The sequence below is a fragment of the Filicampus tigris genome, chromosome 2 (assembly GCF_054856515.1).
Source record: "Filicampus tigris isolate MCC_2025a chromosome 2, RoL_Ftig_1.0, whole genome shotgun sequence".
NCBI classification, from domain to species: domain Eukaryota; kingdom Metazoa; phylum Chordata; class Actinopteri; order Syngnathiformes; family Syngnathidae; genus Filicampus; species Filicampus tigris.
Window position 1 is genome coordinate 9,895,190 of NC_141218.1, and position 22,444 is coordinate 9,917,633.

The window sequence follows — 22,444 nt, forward strand, 5'->3', positions numbered from 1 at the left end:
ATTGAAATCCATGTGGCCTTTCTTATCAATAAAGGCTTCAATAATCAAACAAGACAGTGTGACAATACTGTGTGTCTGTCTGTGTGGCGCGTTGCCCTTCCTGTGTCCTTCGTCATTTGTATAGAATAGAGAGTTAGGCCGCGGCCTTCCTGTATGTATATCCGCGCTCTTGAATGAGCACTTCCTTCAGTGCGGGAGCAGGCCGCGGGCCTTTGTGTCTTCAGGGAGCGGCACGTCGCTCAGGCCCACCAGGCATTGTCATTCTCCGCATGGCATGCGCAAGTCGACCCCCTTGATGTCTCACTTTGAAGTGTGCTAAGTGGAGGACACACTGGAAAGTTGTTTCAGCATTTACTCCATATCCTTGGTATCCAGTATCCATGTATTAGTACACTCTTTGTACGCACTACAACTGTGCTTTACTAGTAACACTGGCACTCCTACTAATGGTAGTGTCACAAGTTTGCAATTATACCTTACCAGGAAACTACTGTGTTGCACTAGTAGGACTACTGTGCCCCACGCTAGTAGGCATGCATCACATACTTGTACCCTTCTAGTTCTTGATAGCAGTGCAAGTGCACTAGTAGAATGATTGAATTACTAGTAACTTTTTCCATTACTAGTGCTAGTACTGGCCTACTGGTTCACAATTAAAATTGACTAATAAACTACTGTGTCACACTAGTAACCCAACTAGTGGACATGTCATGTGCTAGTAGCCTACTGGACCCTAATAGTATCACTAAAAGGCCAACTTGTAGTTTTTCCTCACTAGTAACATGAGAAATGTAGGTACTATGACTTGCATCTCAATGCATATTTAAAAATGCAATTCTAAAATATTAAATGCCAAAAAGTTAAAAACAACTGAACTGTCCAAAGGCAGTGATTCTTTCTTGTACCACTAGAGGGGGCACCACTCTTTGAGAATCACTGGAAGAAATGCTCAAATGGCTTTCCATAGGACAACGGGGAAAGGCTTCAGTTCCAGTTATGGCCATTAGGGGGCGCCCGGCACCACAACACGGGAGGACCTGGGGGGGTTCGGAAGTTTGGGGGATGCGCAAGGCCCGCTGTCATCCTCGCAGACTGGTGCCAGGATCACAGAGGGCCGCAATAAAATTCTCACCTCATTATCTGAGACAGTCACATCACAGGCTTGTGTTGGGAGGGGAGGGGCCAAATGAAGAAAGGCTGGGGGGGGCGTTGGGGGGGGGGGGGTCGCCACGGAGAAACAGGCCTGGTGACACCACAGTCTGTCGGTTTGTGTGTCTTCTTCTGGGGGTGGTGCGCTAGTGAGAAAAATCAGGCATACGCACAATTGACGTTGACACCTCTGCCAAGAAGTCGCTCCCGCATGACCCCCGCCACCCACCAATCTACCCGGCTCACTTAGCAGGAATGGGAGACATGTTATGCAAAAGAGAGCACTTTTCAATATGGTTTCTGTGAAAGGCCATCAGGGTTTGCTATGATTAGTCAATGTAATTTTGCACCTCATTAGAGCCGACGCTTGTTTTGAACTAATACAGTGATTCCCAAACACTGTGCTGTCAGTTGTGCCGCGGAAAATATCCAACTTCACTTAATTGGGGAAAAAAGACTACTTACGACAAATAATGTGTCTTTTCTCATCTCTCTATGCCAGCAATGTACAGCAACATTTTATCACCACATTATACATACTTTTGGGTGGCAAAAGATGCTTTGTTTAAAGTTGTTTAAATAGCCTGGATAGATTGGGCCATCTTCAGATCGGATCGGTGATCGTTTCTTTTTAACTCGCTGATCGGCGATCGGCTCCAAAGTCCAATTCCGAGTTGTAAGTGAGCAAGACGCAGCTGCCCACCGTTCGCCGCCTAGCAATATAATTACAGCATTTACAGTACACATAGTGTTTTACAACAATACTTAACCATATTTATAATTTTATATGTACCTGTGGATGAAATAGTGAAGCATGTGGTAAAAATATACACGAGTGGCATACGTATTGCGCCCGTTGCAGTCAAATGAATGGGAGCGAGCCCCGCCTTTCAATATGTTACTATTGTTTTGTCTTTACTCTCGTCCATGTCTTCTTTCTGTAGAAATCGGCATCTTCCTTGACTCACACTCCATCTTTTTTTAATTAAAAAAGTGATATGGTACAACAGCCTCAGAACGTGATCCAGGCTTGCGCAGTTCACATTGCAAGGATTCCTTATGTTAATCTCCCAAAGTGTGGGGGTGAGTGGCATTGTCATTTTTTGTGACGGTCGGGTCCTAGTCAGATTCGGAAGCATCGCACAGTTTGTTGGGGCCCTAAGAATGTCGGCCCTGGCCCATTTTAGACCCTATTATCAGGACTAATTCACGCTTAACACATTTCAGACCTTCCGAACCGCTTATCCTCATAGGATAATCTTATAAGAAATAGGATAGTGGGATATTTGTCTTCTTTGCTCGGAAGGGGCAAAATCGGGACAAAAACAGCCCTAACCATGTGATGTAATAGACCTTACAAAAAGATGAAGATCAATCACTTTTCAAATGGCTAATATGCAACCAGACAGTATTACGATCTTCTTTGTAAAACTACAGGGTTTACCACATCCCACTCAAGACATCTTCCTCACCCATAAATTCTTCAGGATTCATTAGATTTTTTAAAAAAGACAATTGAAAAACAAAACTAACCGAACCTTTGGGAAGGGATGGTTGATGCCACTTTCTTTTTACACCGACACCAGTACAAGTATTCACTCTTTGAGTATTCACTTAGAACCTCTAGTACGTTTGATATATACAATTTCATTTAACAATGATCAAAAACCTTTCTTTCTGACGCAGATGATAATTTGCCCACAAGTACCCGATATACCAAAATAAGGCCGGTATCGGCCCAATACTGATAACTTATATCGGCACTCGCCCATCCTGACTTTGAGGGACTATGTGACAGCGCTACCCCAAACACAAAATCATTGTTTTCAATTCAGGCCAATCACTTTTATGCCACTTGAAAGTATCCTGGTGCCTATTGTTTGCAAACATCACGAAAAGGTCGATAGTGACAAGGAGAACAATGAAATACTCTTCCACTAGATGGCAGGAGGTACATACTGTACCTTTGGATCCACTTTCTGTTGACATTTTGTGCTTAGGTTCGCACCATTACATTTTTCCCAATGAAAAATAAGTGCCTTGGCTCAGTAAAAGTTGGGAGACTGCACTAGCATACCAACCAAACCCCCCAAAAACAAGGTTGAGCTGTAAATCCTAACAAGGAATGAAACATCACCTATTTAGCAGGATGTAGATAACCAGGAGGCCCATTGTCTACCAGGATGCAGTGGAGAACTTGTGGCAGCTGGTGTGTCCCCCCCCCCCCCCCCCCCAACCCCCCCACCTTCCCTTATCTGGCCATGTACAGCCAATAAATCAATATCAAATCTAAAGGAACAGGAAGCCAGATGGCCTTCCCACAACCGGGCTGCTCTCAGGGCCCGCTCGGCTACTGTACCGCCGGGCCGATGCATGCCGCTCGGCCTCCCTTTGAAGGCATACACATGCGACCGGCAGCTCAATGAATGACTAAAGGGAACAAATAAGCTATTACGACTCTCCTCAAATCAGTGTTTGTGTTTCCATCCACATCAAAGGGAGCCCACGGCCTGTTTGATATGCGACCCCCACACCTTGATCCGACCCGCGGACAGGTACCGGGGAGGAGCAGCCCATTGACAAGGAGAGAGAGGGTCATGTGGTCCCGGCTCGAGGGTAGTTGACCCAGACGAGGGGTCTGCCGCTGTCTCTTGTTCTCTAGGGGGCCATTTACTTCTTGCGCCAATCTCCAGACACCTTATTGATAGATACTGCAGATAATTTAGTCATCCCGTGAGGGAAATTCAATTCTCACAACAGCAATATTGACATGGAAGCACTCGTATTAAAAATAAGGGTAATAAATAACCAAGTAGAATGAATACGATGAGCAGCATGAAATGGAAATTTAAATAAAGTAAAATCCAAACAAGAAACCCCCCCCCCCAAGAACATTAAGACGTTGCACGGTGGACTACCGTCCGAGCACTCCTTATTCAGGGAACGGCAATAAAATAAAATGTAAAATAAAAATTATTTTACTTTTTTTGAGCCATTGCATTGCCAAAGTGAGCAAGCCATTTTCAACACTTAATATTGGTCAATAATTTGAAAAAAAATAATGTCAGGACTGACCAAGAGTATTGTTTCATGAAAAAAATATGACATGCACCAAATTTGGACATACATGGTCTTGGCCAGATGCCAACAAAAAATAAGGAATGCAACAGTTTATGCATCATAATTTAATGGTTCAGTTCAATTCATTGTGCTGCTCCTTCTAGTGTGCACGCCTTGGCCACCGTGGGGCAGTATAATGCAGTCGTACAGACACAAACTCAGAATAGTTTCACAACTACTGTGACTCAGTAGCTTCTGTATTATTTGTTTTTTTGCAGAGGGTAAAGAATATATGCCTGTGATCATTATGATAATATCTGTTGATATGTGTTGCGCAACCATTTGTGTTCAAATATCAGTTGCATAAAGGGTTGCACAACTGCAACTATGGATGCTAAGTGTTAACCTGTCAAAATCGTTTTCCATTATTTGATAGCTGAAAGCTAATTGGCATTAAACAGCTGAAGCCTTTTTTGAACAACTGCTATCTATCGGCCAAACTGCTCATCGTGATGTGTTTAGTTCACTACCACCATACAGCGCTCAGCATGTCAGGCCACTCGGATTTCAAGGCTGTATAAAAATGAATAATAATACAAACTTTGTATAGCACATACAGTATATTAATATGTGAGCTGTACATATCAAAACCTCACAAGTCACATTTTGGTGAATTTCGTATTTTTCAAAAATGTAAATTATTGGACAGTCCACATGCATGTGTGTTATTTTTGCACATTACAGACCAATCTAAAGAGTTGAAAATGGCTTGCTCGCTTTCACAATAAAATACAAATGGCTGAACAAAGTTGCCATTTTTGGGGTTTTCTGAAAAGTGACTAATTTGGAGGTACAAGATTTTGGCCCCTGACGACAGCGATATGAAAATATGTAAAACAGTATTGCACATATACCGGTAAGCATTTATGTCAACACACAGTCGTGTGCTGCAATAGAGTATACGTGAATAGGGAGCAATGCAAAATATTATTTCTTTGGCATTCTAGATGCAACAATTTCAAAAATGTCAAAGTGACAGTATGAAGTGGAGGCCTGCTCAGACTAAAGGTCAGTTACCTCTAAAGAGGTCCCGCCAGACTCATCCAGGTCTGAGTGGAGGCCAGGGGTCAGGTTAAACAGTAGTTTGATTGAATGGCTGTTCACAGGCCAGTGTGAAATGCCAGCTCCATTGCAATGTGGGAGAGGGGAAAGGGCGGGGGCGGGGGGGTTATGTGGTTTTCTCTGGCCTTTGTGTGGCCCGTGCTCCTAAAGGTCTCCGAGCACGCAGCCATTGTTAGCGGGCCGACCAGCCAGCCCCTCTCAGACTCTCCTTTGGCCTGCTTTGTCTCCAGCAGCGTGACCATTTCCTTCATCCAGGTCAGGGCAGGGTCGTGACTTTGGACACCATCTTGTCTTGTCTGTCTGACTCAGCCTGAAATATTCAAATCTGACTCAAGATAGATCATTTGACTTGCTGGTTTAATTAATAAGGAACACTTGAGACATTTTTTGTCATTCCGATTAAATAATTCCGATCGAAGATCCCTGGTCAACTGTTTACATGTGACGTGACGGAAACCGATCTGCCGATTAGATGCGGCCGTTAATCAGAACAGCCGTTTTATAGCCGTGAGACACGCGCAGATTGATGTAAACGTCACGTGATTTATCGAGATGGAGTTCAGTCGTCTATTGAGCACAATAGTTTTCTCACGTTTATTAAAGTAACAGCTTGTTAAAAATAAGTTACAAAAGTAGCCGAAAACAAGCTCTTCCGAGCATAAAGGTTGTTGTATACTGTCTGTATAAGTTGTGCACCATTTATGTTCAAATATCTGTTGCTGTAAGATTTATAACTGCTGGAATATCGATTTGAGTTACATTAGCCCGTCTGTGGCATTTCACGTAAGCATTACGCCAGCAGACTTTTGGAACACAAAATTACATATTTTGATGAATTATTAAGGATTAAGGATATATTTCTTTGTTTTACATTTAGTTATAAAGTATACTTAAATTGAGAGTGGCAGTGAGCAACTTGAAGCAAGCACACTTGGCTTTTATTTTTTTTAAGAACTGTTTGCTCGTGCCAGACACGAGAAATCAGAGTTAGAATAAAAGCTCATTCGTGTCATATTTTTGCTTGCAATACAAAGCAAAACATTTAAAAAACGAATATAATTGACAAAGTGAACGGATATAAAAACGTATTTACTTCACGGTCAATTATGTTAATCAACACGAACAAGTAATAGTACAAGTATGCAGGCATGGCGATGTGATGACAAGGTGTATTTACCCTCATGTGATGTTGATTTATGATTGTTTATATTTGTGCATGCAGCTGTCCTTTCATTTTGCGCCAAAACAAATGTCTTCTTAGTCAGACGGATAACGAGGAAATATTGAATCTTGAGCCAGTCACTCACGAAATAAAGGTGCCACGCAGACAGATGCGCGACGTCTAGCTAATGTCAGAACCTCACCCAAACTAAAGTACGATATTGTGCTTGGATCACAAACACACCCAAGTCAGAAAATAAATCTGTGTGGCAGTGGACGGACAACTATTCATTCAATATACGTAGTGTAAAACAATTAAGGCAATGATGTGTGGAAATGTAAACCAGAGCACACAATAACGATTTCGACAGCGAGACATGTCTCACTTTTTCCACTTGGCGAGTGTGTAAAAGTCAGTCCGGCACACATAAAGCTGAGATAACCTCCCTTGTTGCCCCAAAGTGTCCAAGTTATGCAAGAAGAGTGGCCAGCACCCTCCTTCTGTCCCCAGGCTGGACCTGCCTTATCACAGCCCGGCCATCACCCTGATAAGAGGAGGAAAGGCCAAAGGGCCATAAGGAACCGCGTGCACGGCTCGGGTCAACAGTGTGAGGAGGCTGGACTCAAAGGGGACAAGAATATTATCTGATAAGCATCAGCCGGCTCTTTTGATCTCACGGGGGCTGATCCTGGGCTACGGGGTGTCATGCCGGGTGGACGAGCAGAACGACACGGCAGGTACAAACAAGCGAGCCCTTGAAGATAAACTGGGGCTGAGCAAATTTACACAGAGGAAGCGCGGCCAGGCCAGGGATGCACGCGGAGATTTTTTTTTTGTCTCTCCTCGGGATGGCAAGCGAGAGTCGCACCCTCCAAAAACAAGTCATACGGTGAGCCACGATCACGCAGGCAAATGTCCACCGCCGCTTAGTGACCACATGCTCCATTATATGGTCTGCTGATGCGCTCCCATCAGTCACTAATTAAAAGCCATCAAGTGGAGGCCAGACACGGCCTGGGGGCTGCACAGACAGGCTGTGGCCTGAACCAAATGCCTGGCTGTCCTCCCCGGGGCAAGATGCTAGTCTTTATTTTTTTTATTTTTTATTTCTTTACCACTGGTGGCCAGAAGGGTGGGGGGTGGAGTGTCCTTTCCACTTAGCAACAGTTGCCCAAAGCAGCAGATGCCAGGCTTATAAAAACAAGCCCCCTATTAATTATTAAAGGAGGCATTCCAGATGTGTAATGATGAATGTTGCAGAATACGTTCGATGGTCCCACACGAACAGTCGGGAATCGTACTCAGATAGTTATCACTGCAACTAGTAATCACCCTCAAGAAATTCAGCACCTTCCCTTTCATGGACAATATCAACCCCTTTAAAATCAAACGACGCAGTCATTTTCAATAATGTGACAGAAATCCTAATTCAAATTTGCTGTTGAGCTATAAAATGAAATATAATATGATCAGACTGAAAAAAACTTGTTTCTATTTTGACCATGCGAGACAGCTGCAGTGGTGACAATTCTTAATGAAAACAAACTGCAAGGGACCGATCCAAAAATAGATTATGGGTCATCAGAGCTGCTATGCTCCGCCCCCCCCCCAGGCATGAATACAGAACTATGTGAGCTCTAACATGTAAGCTCATACGAAAAGACACGCAGAAGATAAAATGATGCTGAGCTGTGGCCGCAGCACATCAAAGAAGGCGGTGGAGTGAGAGTGCAGCTGCCCACATTGGTGCGAGTTTCTCTCCTCTCTCACTACTGAGGAACTGTTTTGTGTCGAGGATGTTTACCGATCCCAGGAAAGACAAACAACGTCTCTCTTGTTTGGAGGCACACACTGCTTGCGTGTGTGTGTGTGTGCGCGAACGAGACCCAGGATGCGTCAGGATGTGGCGTATTGTTAGCTCCGTGTTTATCTTGTCTCGGGGGCCTTTCACCCCACTTCCAAGTTTCCCAGCTGTGGCTGATCAAATCCAATGTTGTTGACAACCACTCTTTGCCGCAAAGATGACAAATGGACGTGCTCCAAGACACAAATCTTATTGAGGGCAGAAATGAGCGGAGGTGGCAAAAGTATTTACAGCCGATACTTCAGTGCAAATATGAAGCATCTCACCATCGTGAGGAAAGATGATGCTGTTCATGCAGTGAATGGCGAGCGCATGTAAAAAAGCCACTGATGCTCGACTCGCGCCACGCTGTCACGGCGCCTTTATTGGAATAGCTGGATATCTGTAAAAGGTTTCCCGCCACTGTTTTGGTGAGCAATAACACCTCATGTAAACACAGGGCGGCACTGTTTCTCAACTATACACTAGGAGGCCTCATATTTCACACCCTGTGCACATTTATTACATGCCAACATACTGTCAACTTGTAGTTAACCCCGTTTTGTTTGCTATAAAACCACAACCTTTCGTAATAAAACCTGACACTCTAGCACAAAATGTGATTTATTTGGGGGGTTTCTGGCTATTTTGCGGGCTGCGCTAATTTTAAATAGTGCTATTAAAAGGCGTCCGTGCTTAAATGACAGTTTTAATGAGAGTTTGAGGAGGAGAATCAATATACATGAAATGTTAAGTCAGGTTAAGACTGAGCGTTTATTGGTTTTACATGAATAACAGTAACTTTTTCTTTCACCTGCTAAAACCAATGTTAGCTTATTTTTACACTTGTATAACATGTAAGGATGTCGACAGATTTGACCTCTGTTTTATTTATTTTTAATCGTTGTCTAACTGTATGTCATCATTATATCATTACATAACACCATCAATATTATACTTGCCACGTTGCACAAATTGTGCCAATATTATTGTAATCAATTTCTTAACATATGTATTTTTCCTCATTAGTGCTTTTTTTTACTTGTTTTTACTTTCTTCATTGTTTTTATATTTTATATCATTCATTATTCAGTTTGTATGTGCATATATTGCTCCTGTGACATTTGTATTTTCCCTCATGGGATGAATAAAGTATATACCAACACTTTTTTTTATGATAAAAAATTGCACTTTATAATATTGGATTTTACTTAAAAAAAAAAAAAGTTACAAGTCTTTAATTCTTACATTCCGCGTAATGATGTAAATACATTTTTGCAACACTTTTTATTTCAATCGACATTATGCTGCTCCTTTTGGTGTGTGCGCCTTGGCCACCTATACAAACATGCAGTATATACAAAGACACTGGTTAGCTTGTCTATGGCGTTTTTCCTTATGTGTTAGCATCAAGTTAAAAGAGGATATGCATTTTTTTTACATTCACAACATGTAATTCTCTTTGTTTTATGTGTAGTTTGACAGCAAACTTCAATTAGGAGTGGCAGCAAAAAGCGTCGACATGTTTTTGCAGAGCAGAAGTTAAGAAGTTAAATTAAGGAAAAAAAATGATGGTCTGCACTTTCCCTCAAAATGAAGATATTTCACAAATTATGCCAGGGTGTGTCAACTTTTGAGCAAAGCTATATGTAACGTTGGCTTATGTACTTTAAATTTGTAGTTTAATAGAATTTTAAGGAGATGCGTGACAATTGTATGGTTGTTCTGAAAATGTTCACTGGTTAAATGATGAAAGCTTGATTTGGCATTCATGGAATTGATGTTTTTACAGAGTAATAATTTGGGTTGCTGGCCTGTCATAAGTGGTTGATTTTAGAATTGTAGGTTTTCTGAAAAAGATGGCTGCAAGGGCTATTTTTTTGGGGGGGTGAATGGCGGGTTTGGTGGGGGGTGGGTCACTGTGACACATGAACGGTGTAAAGTACGGTACCCCCTGCAGAATGGAAGGGAAGTCCTCATGCCATAAAACCTCCTCTCTGTGAAAGCCAGTTCCCCCCTGACGATTTATAGCCGTGGAAGGAAAAGCTCCAAGACAAAGCGACATTTGCTGATGCCAGCTCGCAGGACCAGACACTCGCTGGTGACAATGCAGATAAAGTGCAGGAAGTCAAGCCACAGAGCGGATGTAATAAGTGGCTCATTGATTTCAATGGTGACATGCTAATAGCTCAGGGGAAGCTATCATCAGTGGCGAGCATTCAGGGCCAACAAGGCTTTTTCTAATGACCTAAGCACAAACAGAAGCACTGATTTGCAGTTACAAGTAAACCTAAATTACATTTTCATTTTATAATCCATTAAATTGTCTCTGAAATTCAGAACATCTTGACCAATTATCTTGTAGTGTAGGGTGTGTTAAGTGTCAGTTTTCCCCTCCCTGATCTCCTTGAAAAACAGTCAAGGCTGTCAATCATAAATAAACCTGTTCTATGTTCACAATGGCAAATTGTGTCTGTGTGTGGTCAACACGGAGTTTGGGCACAACTTCCATGATTGTGACATGAAAAAGAAGAATCGAAATTAAGGGGATCTTCACATAATAATAACAGCGGCAAATCTGAGCGTTTTTTTTTGTCTCCTTAAAATCAAAGTCCACAAAGACCAAATTATTGGATGTCTCGAGAGAGGGCTCACCAACATGGTGGTGGTGGGCACCTCGAGATACAGTTGCCGCAGGGACAAAATTGTTAGCCCCCAGGCAAGTTCTACAAACAGCTCATCAGTGATGGGACATTGTGATTTCCTAGGAATGCCATTTGAACGTCTCAACACTTTACTGGCGCATCTGATGCTAAAGTGTTGCATATTATTTGATTGATATTCACTACTTTGTTAAACTGTTGTTGATAATTCTTGTAAGGAATCATTCATTTGATCAGCGTCTTCACATAGTTGATTATTTATTCCTAATAATATATAATTGAAGTTAATTTGAGCAACTTTGTTACTTCAGAAATCAAACCAGTAGCCCTTGAAGTAGGCGTTATGATGAGAAATGTATCCTCTACAATCTGCTCTAAAAACAGCCAGGGACCGGACTGACAATCATAAATTATAAAACTGTTCCATATTTACCAAGGTTATTATATTACCAAGTATATTATGCCAATAAATAACTAAATCACAGCCCTTGAATAAAGGCCATACTTAGGACAACTTGAAAAATTGATGTTATTTAATTTTTACCTTTGACAGTTAGTGTCAAACAACCAGGCACCATATTTACAGACCTAAATGGTTTTCAAGATGGCTGACAATTTAAAGTGGGTGTCGTCTGTTCCGAAATAGTTTTTAGGGCCAAATATGTTTCTAGTGAATCTCTAACGAGCTTTAATTTACATAGCAACGAGGCCTACAGTAGCTATGGTGTGACAGTCTTGAGCAGGGCTAGCCTACGTGACTTAGCCTACGCAACATCAAACATGATATAATACTGTATAGAAAGTAGAAAACAAAATAGAAAGAGTCGTCCGTGTTTGTGTACATGTAAAATAAAAACAAAGACGTGTGGCTTCCTGCATGTTGTTGTTCCACCTGTCTTCACTTTTTTTTTTTTTTTTTTCCCCCTGCAGTGGACGTCTCGCAAGTGCTTTACGTGGGAAACTCCCTCCTCCTCCCCGCGAGCAGGTCCAACTACACCTGAGACGCCGAGCTGGGCCTTTTTTTTTTTTAATCACCGACGGCGAGACCCCCCCAAAATAAGGAAAAACTCACCAGGGGGACTTTGGTGTTATTTGTTTGGACGTCGTTTTTCGCTCCACGTTGATAACAGACTGACATCTTTGTGTTTTGGCCGTCATCAGGTTTGCCATTTCCGGGTAGGAGGACAAAAAATTACTTCAGGTAAGACGCGTTTCGGTCTGACATGAACAAAGTGAATTATTGCACGTAAACAAACACACAAGTAAGACAACGACCACCATCTACGTATTAAGATCCCATTTATGATGGGAAAATACTACAAATCGTTCGTTTAGCTTTTACTACGAAGTTGGTCGATACCGCTGCACCGCTTACCCATTGGGCTCATTTAACCTCTTCTGCTACATTTAAATTGGGATTAACGAGGCAAGCGTTGACATGGGGACAGTGAGTTATTTATGAGTTGGGTGATAAACAAGCAGGGGCCATAAACGTCTTATTTTAGGAACTTTTTATTGCAGCACATTGAAGTAAGCCTGACATTTTGGAACCCTTTGTGTCCAGGTACGACCAATTGTGGTAACTTTATGGCCTTAATACATTTTCCAAGTGTGAGTATCGCAGTAGCAGTTATTTGGCCAATGACAAAATAAGTGTTGCTAAAGACTTCATGAAGAGCACCAATTAAAGTGATTAGAAGCACGTCATGTCATGGCTGGCGTGTTTATGACTTTATGGCGCCGTTTTTGGACCCTGCTATAGTTACTGGTTCAAGTTCAAAATGCAGGGAAACACCCTTTTATGGCTGCACGTTCCAGACCTGCCCGCTATAGGTGAAAATCTGTAATATAGATAACACACAGTTGCTTCAAGCTGTTTTTTGTCACTGTAAAAACTAACTCTTAAAACAACAGATAAGTATTAGTGGCGCTCCGATTGATAGGCCACAGATCGCGAGCGGGCCATTTCCGTGCAAAAAGTACATAAGCATGTCGATTGATCCCTTCCATTGCTGATCACAAAAAAATGATCACCTGCAGCTCGTACTTTGCAGCCTGCAGCCAACATTGAAAAGTAATTGATCGATTATTAAAATAATCTTTAGTGATCAACTCCAAAATTATAATCCATGTGATCGTAATCGGTTTCAAATGATCTCCCTCATGAATGATCATTATCGGAATCGGCAGCATAAAACCACTGATTGGAACACCCCTAACACTAATTAAACTAGTAATTAAAGTATTTTATGTTTAAATGTTCAACCAAACCATAAACAGTGGGGCACATATTGCTACACTGAAGGTGCGTGACTCTAAATTCAGACTTCCCTGACCTGTAATAACCCCTTAAAAAATTGCTTAGGAATCTGTGATAAAATGCCGTAAAACACAAAGTTTGGCATTTTGAATGGTTCTGACATTAACAATAACTCTGAGATGTTTTGAAGTGCATCCGATTGTACAACTTCATGGCTTTCTTGTGTAAATAAATCCATTTTGTTGATGAATCGCCTGCCGCCTTTAAAGACTAACAAGTGGGTCTTTATTTAAACTCTTCTAAATACGAATGTGATGTCCAAGATGATGTCGTCGTTTTTGATAAGTTTAAGATCTGTGAATGTAAAAACACCAGTGACCCTGCATTGATCTTTCGAGCTGTAAAGTCCAACCATGTTGAAACATTCATAAGGTGTTAAGGCATTGACAAACTGAAGGGTGTATGCGGCTTTTACATTGACAAGCGGAATCTCCCGTTTAAATAGAACAGCAAGCAAAATGAAATGTCTCTTGATTAAACTTGACACATTCAAACTATTCACCTTATTACTCATGCTGATGACCTTCTTGGTTTGATCAACTTTCCATTGTGTGCAATTTCCTTTGCTGGTAATCCCGAATTTGACGCATCGTCTGTCTGACGGATGGGTGAAATCACTCGTCTGACTTGGCATCACCTAAATTCTGTGAGGGTGTGGCGAGACATGTGAGTCACTGGTATAGATCATCATAGCAAGTGGTCGGGCCCAGAATCGTAATCCTTTGTGAGACACTGTCGGACCACCAACATTCGCCACCTTCCATGCAGTGGAAAAAGCTTATACTGTCACATGATTGTAACTTGCAAGACATTTGAATTGGATAAGGCATTTGCTGGTTTCGGCACAAGACAGCTCCAGGCTAAAACAGTCTTTGCTTAGGTGAGTCAAACGACACGCTCTTGTGACGAACTCAAAACAAGGTGTATAAGGGGACGATTGAACAACCTTTTACATAAACAATTTTCAGGTCTTAAATTTAATATCGCAAATCAACTGATGTTGGCAACACTGCAAACCGTAACAGGGTATTTGCTGGCTTAAATTGGGGCAGCTTTCATGTTTTGTTTTACATTCGTTGCCACCTCTCCTTGAAAAATACTTGCTTATTTTATGAGACATTTCTAAGAAGCCCAAAGCACAACAGGTGCTCGTTTGAGATAGCATTTTCTGAAAAAGCAGATGTGCTTGATTTAAAAACATTTACACACCTTCTGACAGATTTGCCATAGGAAAGAAGAAAATTCAACATTTGTGGCTTTTCTCTTCTTTGGCAGTTTTAGGAGCAACTTCTGTTTCCGGTTAGGCATGGACAAGTTCCCTGTTTTCGAGGTACACCGTGATTTTAAGAAGTCAGTTTCAAAACTGCTAAAACTTTCCATCCAGTGTTAGGAGCTGTTTTTTTTTTTTTGTTAGTACAGGCAAAGTCACACGACTTCTCCCACACCTGTTGTTGGTGCGAGCTGTCAGTAAGCCCGATGACTTTTCCCTTTTGAAAAAAGTAGGCTCTTTTACCACGGTTTGCTAGCGGGAAGAGTGTGCAAAGGGTGCTTACGAAGAGTGACTGCAACAAGAGGCAGTATGTCTAATACGATGTCCTATGTATTAGAAGTCTTCCAAAAATACAAGTTAATAGAATGCTGCCTTATAATGAATACTGTATACTTGTTACTGAGACGGATAACTTGCTAACTAGCAGGGCTAACATAAGTTCATTTCCACTATCTGAAAACAGAGAAAAGCAAAGAAGTAACCACTCATTTTCTGACAAATAAGTACGGTACTTTAGTCTTGTTCTACACTTTTCATTTGATTTATTTGAATTGTTTATTTTTTACGCTTACAAATGTACCCACAGAGTGAGTAAAATGGAAAAAAGTTATTTTGCTAAACATGGGGGGAGACATTTTAGAGTTGAAATTGGAATACTGTAATACATACCTTTAGAAATAAAACCTTAAAGCGGAAGTCAACCAAAACATATTTTTTTCCAGAATATGTTCTATGCAATCCCTCTAGTTGAAACAAGGCATTCTGATAAATATTGCGTTTGTGGAATAAGTGTTAATCCACTCGTTTTTAGCCATCTCTGGGGGCGGCCATTTTGTCTTGTGTCGACTGAAAATGACATCACAACTGCACACAACGACCAATCACGGCTCCGATTCAGAAAACAGGTCAGCTGTGATTGGTCGTTGTGAGCAGTTGTGATGTCATTTTCAATCGACAGAAGACAAAATGGCCGCCCCCAGAGATGGCTAAAAACGAGTGCATTTTGCTGCTTAACTTATTTTCCACAAAATGCAATATTAATCAGAATGCCGTGTTTCAACTAGTGGGGCTGCTTGGAACATATTCTTGAAAAAAATATGTTTGGCTTGACTTCCGCTTTAAAAGTAACACCAAACAAATGCAAAGCTGGTGAAATATATTCATTTCATAATGTCAGCGCTTTTAGAGCCGGAGGTGGCCTGAAATTACGCACAGGTGACTGCCTCCAAATTTTCTAAGCAGGCAAATCCATGCATACTAAAATTCATCCATCCAGTTGGCGAGGTAGAAAGTCACTCTTGCTTGAGTGTAGGATTACCACTTATTTTCTATCACGGCCAGTGTGTAATTGTATCCTTGTTGATTTGTTGCAAATCAGCAAACATGTATGTTCATCTGACGCAGTTGATAAAGCGTTGCTCTTCCAGTCAACGTCCTGGGTTCGATCCCCTCATTAGGTTTTGACAGTTTTAAACTCATACTTTTGGATATTCATAAACATTCTACTTAACGATGTTATATTTCTTACTTGTATCACATTTGCATTACACACCTACACTCTTTCTTCATTCTGTATATTTTACTGCTTGGTCTTTTTGACCACTTGATCTCCACAGAGCAAATTAAGCATCATGAAAGTTTGAACCATGAGCAAACCAATTGGCTGGAAAGCTTCATTTTACCTGATTGTGATGACATCATAGCAGTGGAGACAGAAGAGCGCGAGCAGTTGTACTTGGATTAATAAAAACATGATAATTAAACTACATCTGACGGCGTGTTCCTGGAAGACGCTACAATATGATAAATTTAAGTTTGACGTTTTTGCGGTCGGATGATGCCGTGCATGTTAGACGTGCTACCTGCCGCCAATCTCATGTAGCAATGTCGGCACACAACTTTCGGACTTAACCACGTACCTTTCCCCATCTGCGATTTTAACAGGACAGCCAGAATGTTCCCAAACAGGAGACCGCAGTGTACGGGGGGAACTTCCAGCTCTGGCTCTTTTCTGGCTCTCACTGTTGTGCCGCCGCTCTCCCCTCCCGCATGCAACAGTCAATTATAGCGCCCGTGCGTAAGCTTGCGCTAATAGTGGACCAAACCGAACATACCATACGGCGGCATGGCTCAGTGAGTGAGTAGAGTGGTCGTTTCCCAACCCGGAGGTTGTGGGTTCGATCCCCGGAAATGGTGACCATGTCGAAGTATCCTTGAGCAAGATACTGAACCCCCAGTTGCTCCTGATGCTGCGTCATCAGTAGGTAGATGAGGTACAGTGTAAAGCGCTTTGAGTACCCAAGGTAGAAAAGCGCTATATAAGTGACAGCCCATTTACCATTATACCGAAACGTATTAATACACCCACGTGTACCCTTACACCCCTAATGTTTACCTTTGATCAGTCATGTAAATTGTCCTGAATTTCAGGACGTTTCTGTCCTTGCTTTAAATCCTAGAGGTCCGATAGAACCCTTGGCTTGATTCCTTGACATCATCTTAAGAGAGTGACATCGCCTTGTCATCGCCTTGACTGTGTGACATGGCGTACTCGTCGCTAAAACTAATGGTAACGGCCAATACAACGATATCGTTCTTCCTAATACACATATTGAACAATGCTATGTCTTATTTTCAACTAAATTTACTCCTAACCATGGCAGAGTCATCTTCTTTTCGTTTCCTTAAAGTGATGTTATACAATAGTCTCCCATTTCTTGACAGCGAGAGAGTGAGAACTGGGGTAAGAAATGCTTTTTAAAAGTCCGTTTTAGTACGGTTACATGTGTTTTAATGATCCCACGCTACAATTAAAAAAAAAAAAATCTATAATAGTAATCTCTGATGTCGTTTTATCAGGTTTAAAAGATATTTTGGGTTGAAAAATGACCGGGATGCTCATTTTCAATCTATTTTGTTGTTGTCTCATTACATGAAATATATGTAAACAAGCTTTGCTCTGATTGAGTTGCTGTTCTCGAGAAAATGGCTTTCCTCTGATTGGTGGTTGTTGATATGTGGGCGTCTTTTGCTCTCTCCATTATGTTGGCTTTGTTGAAATTCAGCGGCATGTTGGCAGAATTCTGTCCGGCCACGGTGCAGATGTATTTTTCAAATGCGTAAAAGTGTAGGTTGACAAAGCCATCCTCCCCGTAATGTGCCCAAACATAGCACAATTCGGGTTCCAAAATGCTTAGGACTTTCTCAAAATAAAATGAAGCACTTTATTCCTCAACCCCTCTGGGGCTGGCACCGTTCAGCCAAATTTCACAAATTGAGTAGGCATGAAGCAATCATGAAGTAGGCACACTGTAAAAAGTTTTGGTGAAACACGCTTTTTTTTTCTCAGTGCAGGTACTTAAATACAGTGTCAAAGTCGAAGCCTCCATCTGATCCGTTCGTTTGGCAAGCCTTTCGCCCTTTTCGGCTATTGCACTACAATGGACAACCCGCATAGATGTCCAACTTAAACCATGTCACAGACTAATTTCTGGAAAAATATGAATGGCACAGAACTTTTAAGCGTGTGCGAGGGGGTAAAACCATGGCATTAAAAACAAAAACTTATTGACATGTTCTCCCTCTTGCAGATTTTCGCCGATCACGGGGTGAGACTGGACCGGATCCCTGTCGATAAACAGGGGTTTAGTGTACCTACTTTTCCACCCCCTCGTTTAAGGATCACAGCCTGGGTGAGTTTGTGTGTGTGTGTGTGTGTGTGTGTCTCACAGGATCCATGAACATTATCCATTACAAGACCAGGTATCACTTGTACCAAATGAAAAAATAAAAACAAGTCAAAAACCCAAAGCCATAGCGTGTGACGAATCAAACGTTTGTTTGCAATCAGTCATTCAGTTTACTTCACCTGGGAAAGTGCAACGTCAGCAGACCTCCACCCAACGCGCACACACACACGCGCACATTACTTACGGCCACTGACAAGAGGAACACTTTGCTCTCGGGCCGAGCTCCACTCTGCCTAGTTACACCAAATCACCACTGCATTCCTTACGGCTGTGCAGCACACAAGTATTCTTCCACACTCAGGCGCACACACACACACATGCACGCCCAGACATTATCGTGACGGTGTGCAGGGGAGGCAGGGCTCTGGTTTCATTGAGGCTGGAGGCAGCTGCTAGGTTAGAGTCTCGTGTTTGCGTGCTTTCACCGCTCGCCGCTCCACATCGGAGATATCATCTCTGGTGAGTACAATACGAGGATAATAACCCTTGACGAGGGGGTTGGGGGGGTTAACTGATCTTCAAAACTGTAGTCCTTGTGAGAAAACTCAAGGTACTTGTTTCTTGCCAATGTGAGCAAGTCTGAACAAATAACAAAGCGGCATTCTACTTCCAACTCCACATGTTGAGCTAAAGCCAATTTACGGCAACTTTATCGGTCCTTGTGCTCATAATTTAGCACGTAGGAGTCATTGAATGTTTGCATTTCTTTTGATGTAACATTTTCCGTGGTTGTTCATTGACAGGCGCCATGTGGACACAAGTTTAAGGTCCTCGGTTTACGGCGCTCCCAAATACTGCAAATGGTTTCAAGGTTACAAACAGCACAGTAGCTTAGTTTGTCGGGTGGTATAAGAAGGCACCCCCAGTTACCGCTGTTCTGATTCCGATTTATATTTACGGCCGAGAAATGTTGTTCATACAAATATTTACTGCAATTATGTTAGGTTAGCTTTGATTGGCTGGTGGCCAGTTCAGGGTAGGACAACGTCACCTGGCATAACCTGTAGCTCGCCCGTGACCCCGGTCCAAAAAAATGGATGGATGTTAGGTTAGTGACAGGCAGGCCGCGACACAACCTGACTCATGCTCAAGTTCAAGTTGCATCGCCGCTGTTGGAATGGACGTACGGAGGTATTTGAACAGCTGTCTTTTAAACCTAAAAAAGTAAAAATATTAATTGCATCACTTGTAGATAAAACAGCTTCGATTGTTTTGGGAAGACTCTCTTGAAGATGTTGGGAGTGTTTCTGTGGGAAATGTTTGGCTTATCTTGACCATTTGTGAGGTCACCGATGTTGGTCCCGAGAGAGGGTCTGGCTTGCAATCTCTCTTCCAGTTCATCCACACTGAACTTATCCAAGTCTGTTCCCACAGAGTTGGAAACATGCGCTTGTGCAAAATGTTATAATGATTCATGTCATCAACAATTGAGAGGTGTGTCCCAATACTGTTGTCCGCCTATTGCTACGCGCACTTTGTGTGTTTCGTGACAGGCGTTCCAAACACACTTACGATAATTGAAAATCGGCAGTATAAAAAAAAAAGGTTCTTTTTTCTTTCCCTTCCCACATGCTTTAAACACATTTAAACTTATTCAATCACTCATAAATCGGCCGAGAGGAGGCTAGCCTCAAGCTGCTGTCAATCCCAATAATGCGTACTACTCCGCTAGTGTAATGCTAGTAGCATATAATGTGAAACACCATGGGTGGGCTAACAAAAATTAGCATTGCGTTGATGTAATTGGTAATCATAAACCTTCAAGGAACTGCTACTTTAACATTGAAATGCCAAAATATGGTACAGGTGTACACTGAAAGGGCATCGTCTTCTAAACCTCAGTGCTGCCCGGCGTGTTGTGGCACAACACGGTACTACACTGAGGTGGGCAAATGTAAACACTCTGACTTGCCTGTGTACTGTAAAAAAAAAAAAATGATTGCTTGAAAATCGGTAATATACCATGAGTGTGAACGATTAACCAGGATATAGCAAGGATTCACTGCATTCATCAGTCGAGAGGTGTGTCCCAAATCCCAATATTGTCGACCGCGTGTTGTATCGCTACGCACAGTTTGTGAATTCCATGACGGGACAAGTACAGTATGTGTTCTAGGAGGTCAGATGTTTGTTCCAAGAATGTGTTCCTATTCAGCATTCTTCTTCTGAGGGAGACTTTAAGGAGATTAAGTGGTGCACAAAGAGCAAGACCAGTGCTGATTGGGCGCAAGGGGCCATTAGTGACAGGACCTCCACTGCTGGCCACTTACATTCAAACTTCTCACAATCTCGTAGCGCCGTGTCTTTGTTTGTATTATTTGCAAAGGTTTCTCTTCAGTCCATTCTCTCCTCATTTCATAGTTAGCTCCTCCCGTGGAATATAGAGCAGCAATTTTTTTTTTTTTTTTTTTTTTTTTAGCTGAAATGAGAATTCCTTTTGTCCCGCAGGAAGCCCGCTGAGAGGAAGCAGCTGCAGTTCGCTGCCATGTTGCTATCGCTCGGTTGATTTGTCATTTCCTGTGGCCGCCTTGAGCGGGAGTAGCTCTTTAACCGCCCCATTACACCTCGCTGTGTTCCTCTGTCCGCAGAAGATGAAGGCATGGAGGTAGCGCGCTCGGACCTTTCCCGCACGCCGACCGCCTGACCGGATTCGCCTTTGCTTGGACGCGCCGTTTTTGAGGACTTAGGAGGGGACGATGTCGGCAGCGGAAAGCAAGACTGCAGGCTTGTCCTGGGCGAGGGTCTGCAAGGAGTGCGGGCAGCAGCACGAGGGCCAGGAAAGCCACCTGTACGAGTACCTCGATGACGTGGACGACGAGCTCGTGTGCCACATCTGTCTGCAGCCCCTCATCAGGCCCATGGACACCCCATGCGGACACACCTACTGCTTTGACTGTCTGGGCAGCTTCTTGAAAGATAAGGACTTTTGCCCCGTGGACCGCCAGAGGCTGCAGCTGCACCAATGTCGGCCCTCCACCCTGTTGGTCAGGAACCTGCTGGACAAGCTGGCTGTGATGTGTCCTTACTCTGCGGAGTGCCAGCAGCAGATGCAACGCTGTGAACTTCAGCCTCATCTGCACAACAGGTATCACTCCTCAGGCTTGTTTGATAAGACGGAAAAAAATGTTGAACGGCGGCAGTGTCCATTGGGGGTATTAATACGGTGGAACCTCAGCTCTCAGTGTTTTTCCCATTGGAATGAATGCAAATAGAATTTAATTCATTCTAGCCTCTGAACGCAGTATACTTTCTTTTTATTAGCGTGTAGTTAAAAATAGGAATAAGTCAAAACACGGAAAGAAAAGAACTGTTTGCTATCACTATGCAACTTAAAAACAAGATAGTTAACTTCTAGGTTTGGCACTTGTTGGGTGAATTTATTAGTAGTTTTTCAATGTGCCGTGGTGTTTGCCCCCAAAATGGCCAAAGTATTTGATTTTTTTTTTTTCTTTTTTTGTGCATCCACAGAATTTCATGTCAAGTGACAATTTGTACCATGTTTTTGTGGTTAAATATAATACAATACAACATAAAGTATGTGGACCCTCAAAACCCGATACAGGGGCACAGTTTTTCATTTGCAGCACACTTTCACCAGGATACATAATCTGTCCGGCACACTTGGAACAACATCACAAAGTTCCACCTTTGCCTTTTACACAGAACCCAGCAAAAGTGTGATAAAGTTGCAGTTCCATTCAACAGAAGTGTCCTGCCGTGTGAAAAAGTACAAAATGGGGCAAGGAAATATTAAATTAAAATGGGAACGTGTCAAACAATAACCAAATAGGTTAAAGTGTAGCAGAGATACAGTGCATAACAACCTAGTTCTAGTCATTCTTGTGCAAAAACACATTCCTTCTTGTCAATGTCTAGGTGAGAAGATTTGTCAGTTTAATATGCAGCTAAAGCCTGCAGCTCCTTAGTTTAGCATAAAGACTAACATCTTAGCTAATCTTTCTACTATAGCATGTGTAAGGTGCACTTAAGTCACACATTTAAATGCACGTGTTTAATCCCGGGATAGTTATGAGCCACACGGCTTCTCGGCTGGGGAACAGTAACTTCCTTGACTCTTCCTGCCCGTTGCCTGGCAACTTCGCTGT

The 22,444-nt window shown here is 42.4% G+C and overlaps 1 protein-coding gene across 4 annotated transcripts in view; it reads left to right on the forward strand.

The window, feature by feature from the left end:
• The window catches only part of lnx2b (ligand of numb-protein X 2b), a 38,757-nt gene that overhangs the window by 1,828 nt on the left and 14,485 nt on the right, over window positions 1-22,444 (forward strand). The window contains exons 2-4 of one of the 4 annotated variants that reach the window (XM_086016893.1): window positions 11,930-12,200; window positions 18,180-18,281; window positions 20,927-21,423. In XM_086016893.1, the coding sequence (XP_085873019.1) occupies window positions 21,035-21,423 (389 nt within the window). In that variant the 5' untranslated portion in view covers window positions 11,930-12,200; window positions 18,180-18,281; window positions 20,927-21,034. Of the gene's footprint in view, window positions 1-11,929; window positions 12,201-18,179; window positions 18,282-18,705; window positions 18,798-20,926; window positions 21,424-22,444 lie in introns of those variants that run through there. The other 3 variants (XM_086016899.1, XM_086016908.1, XM_086016915.1) reach the window with 3 other exon arrangements.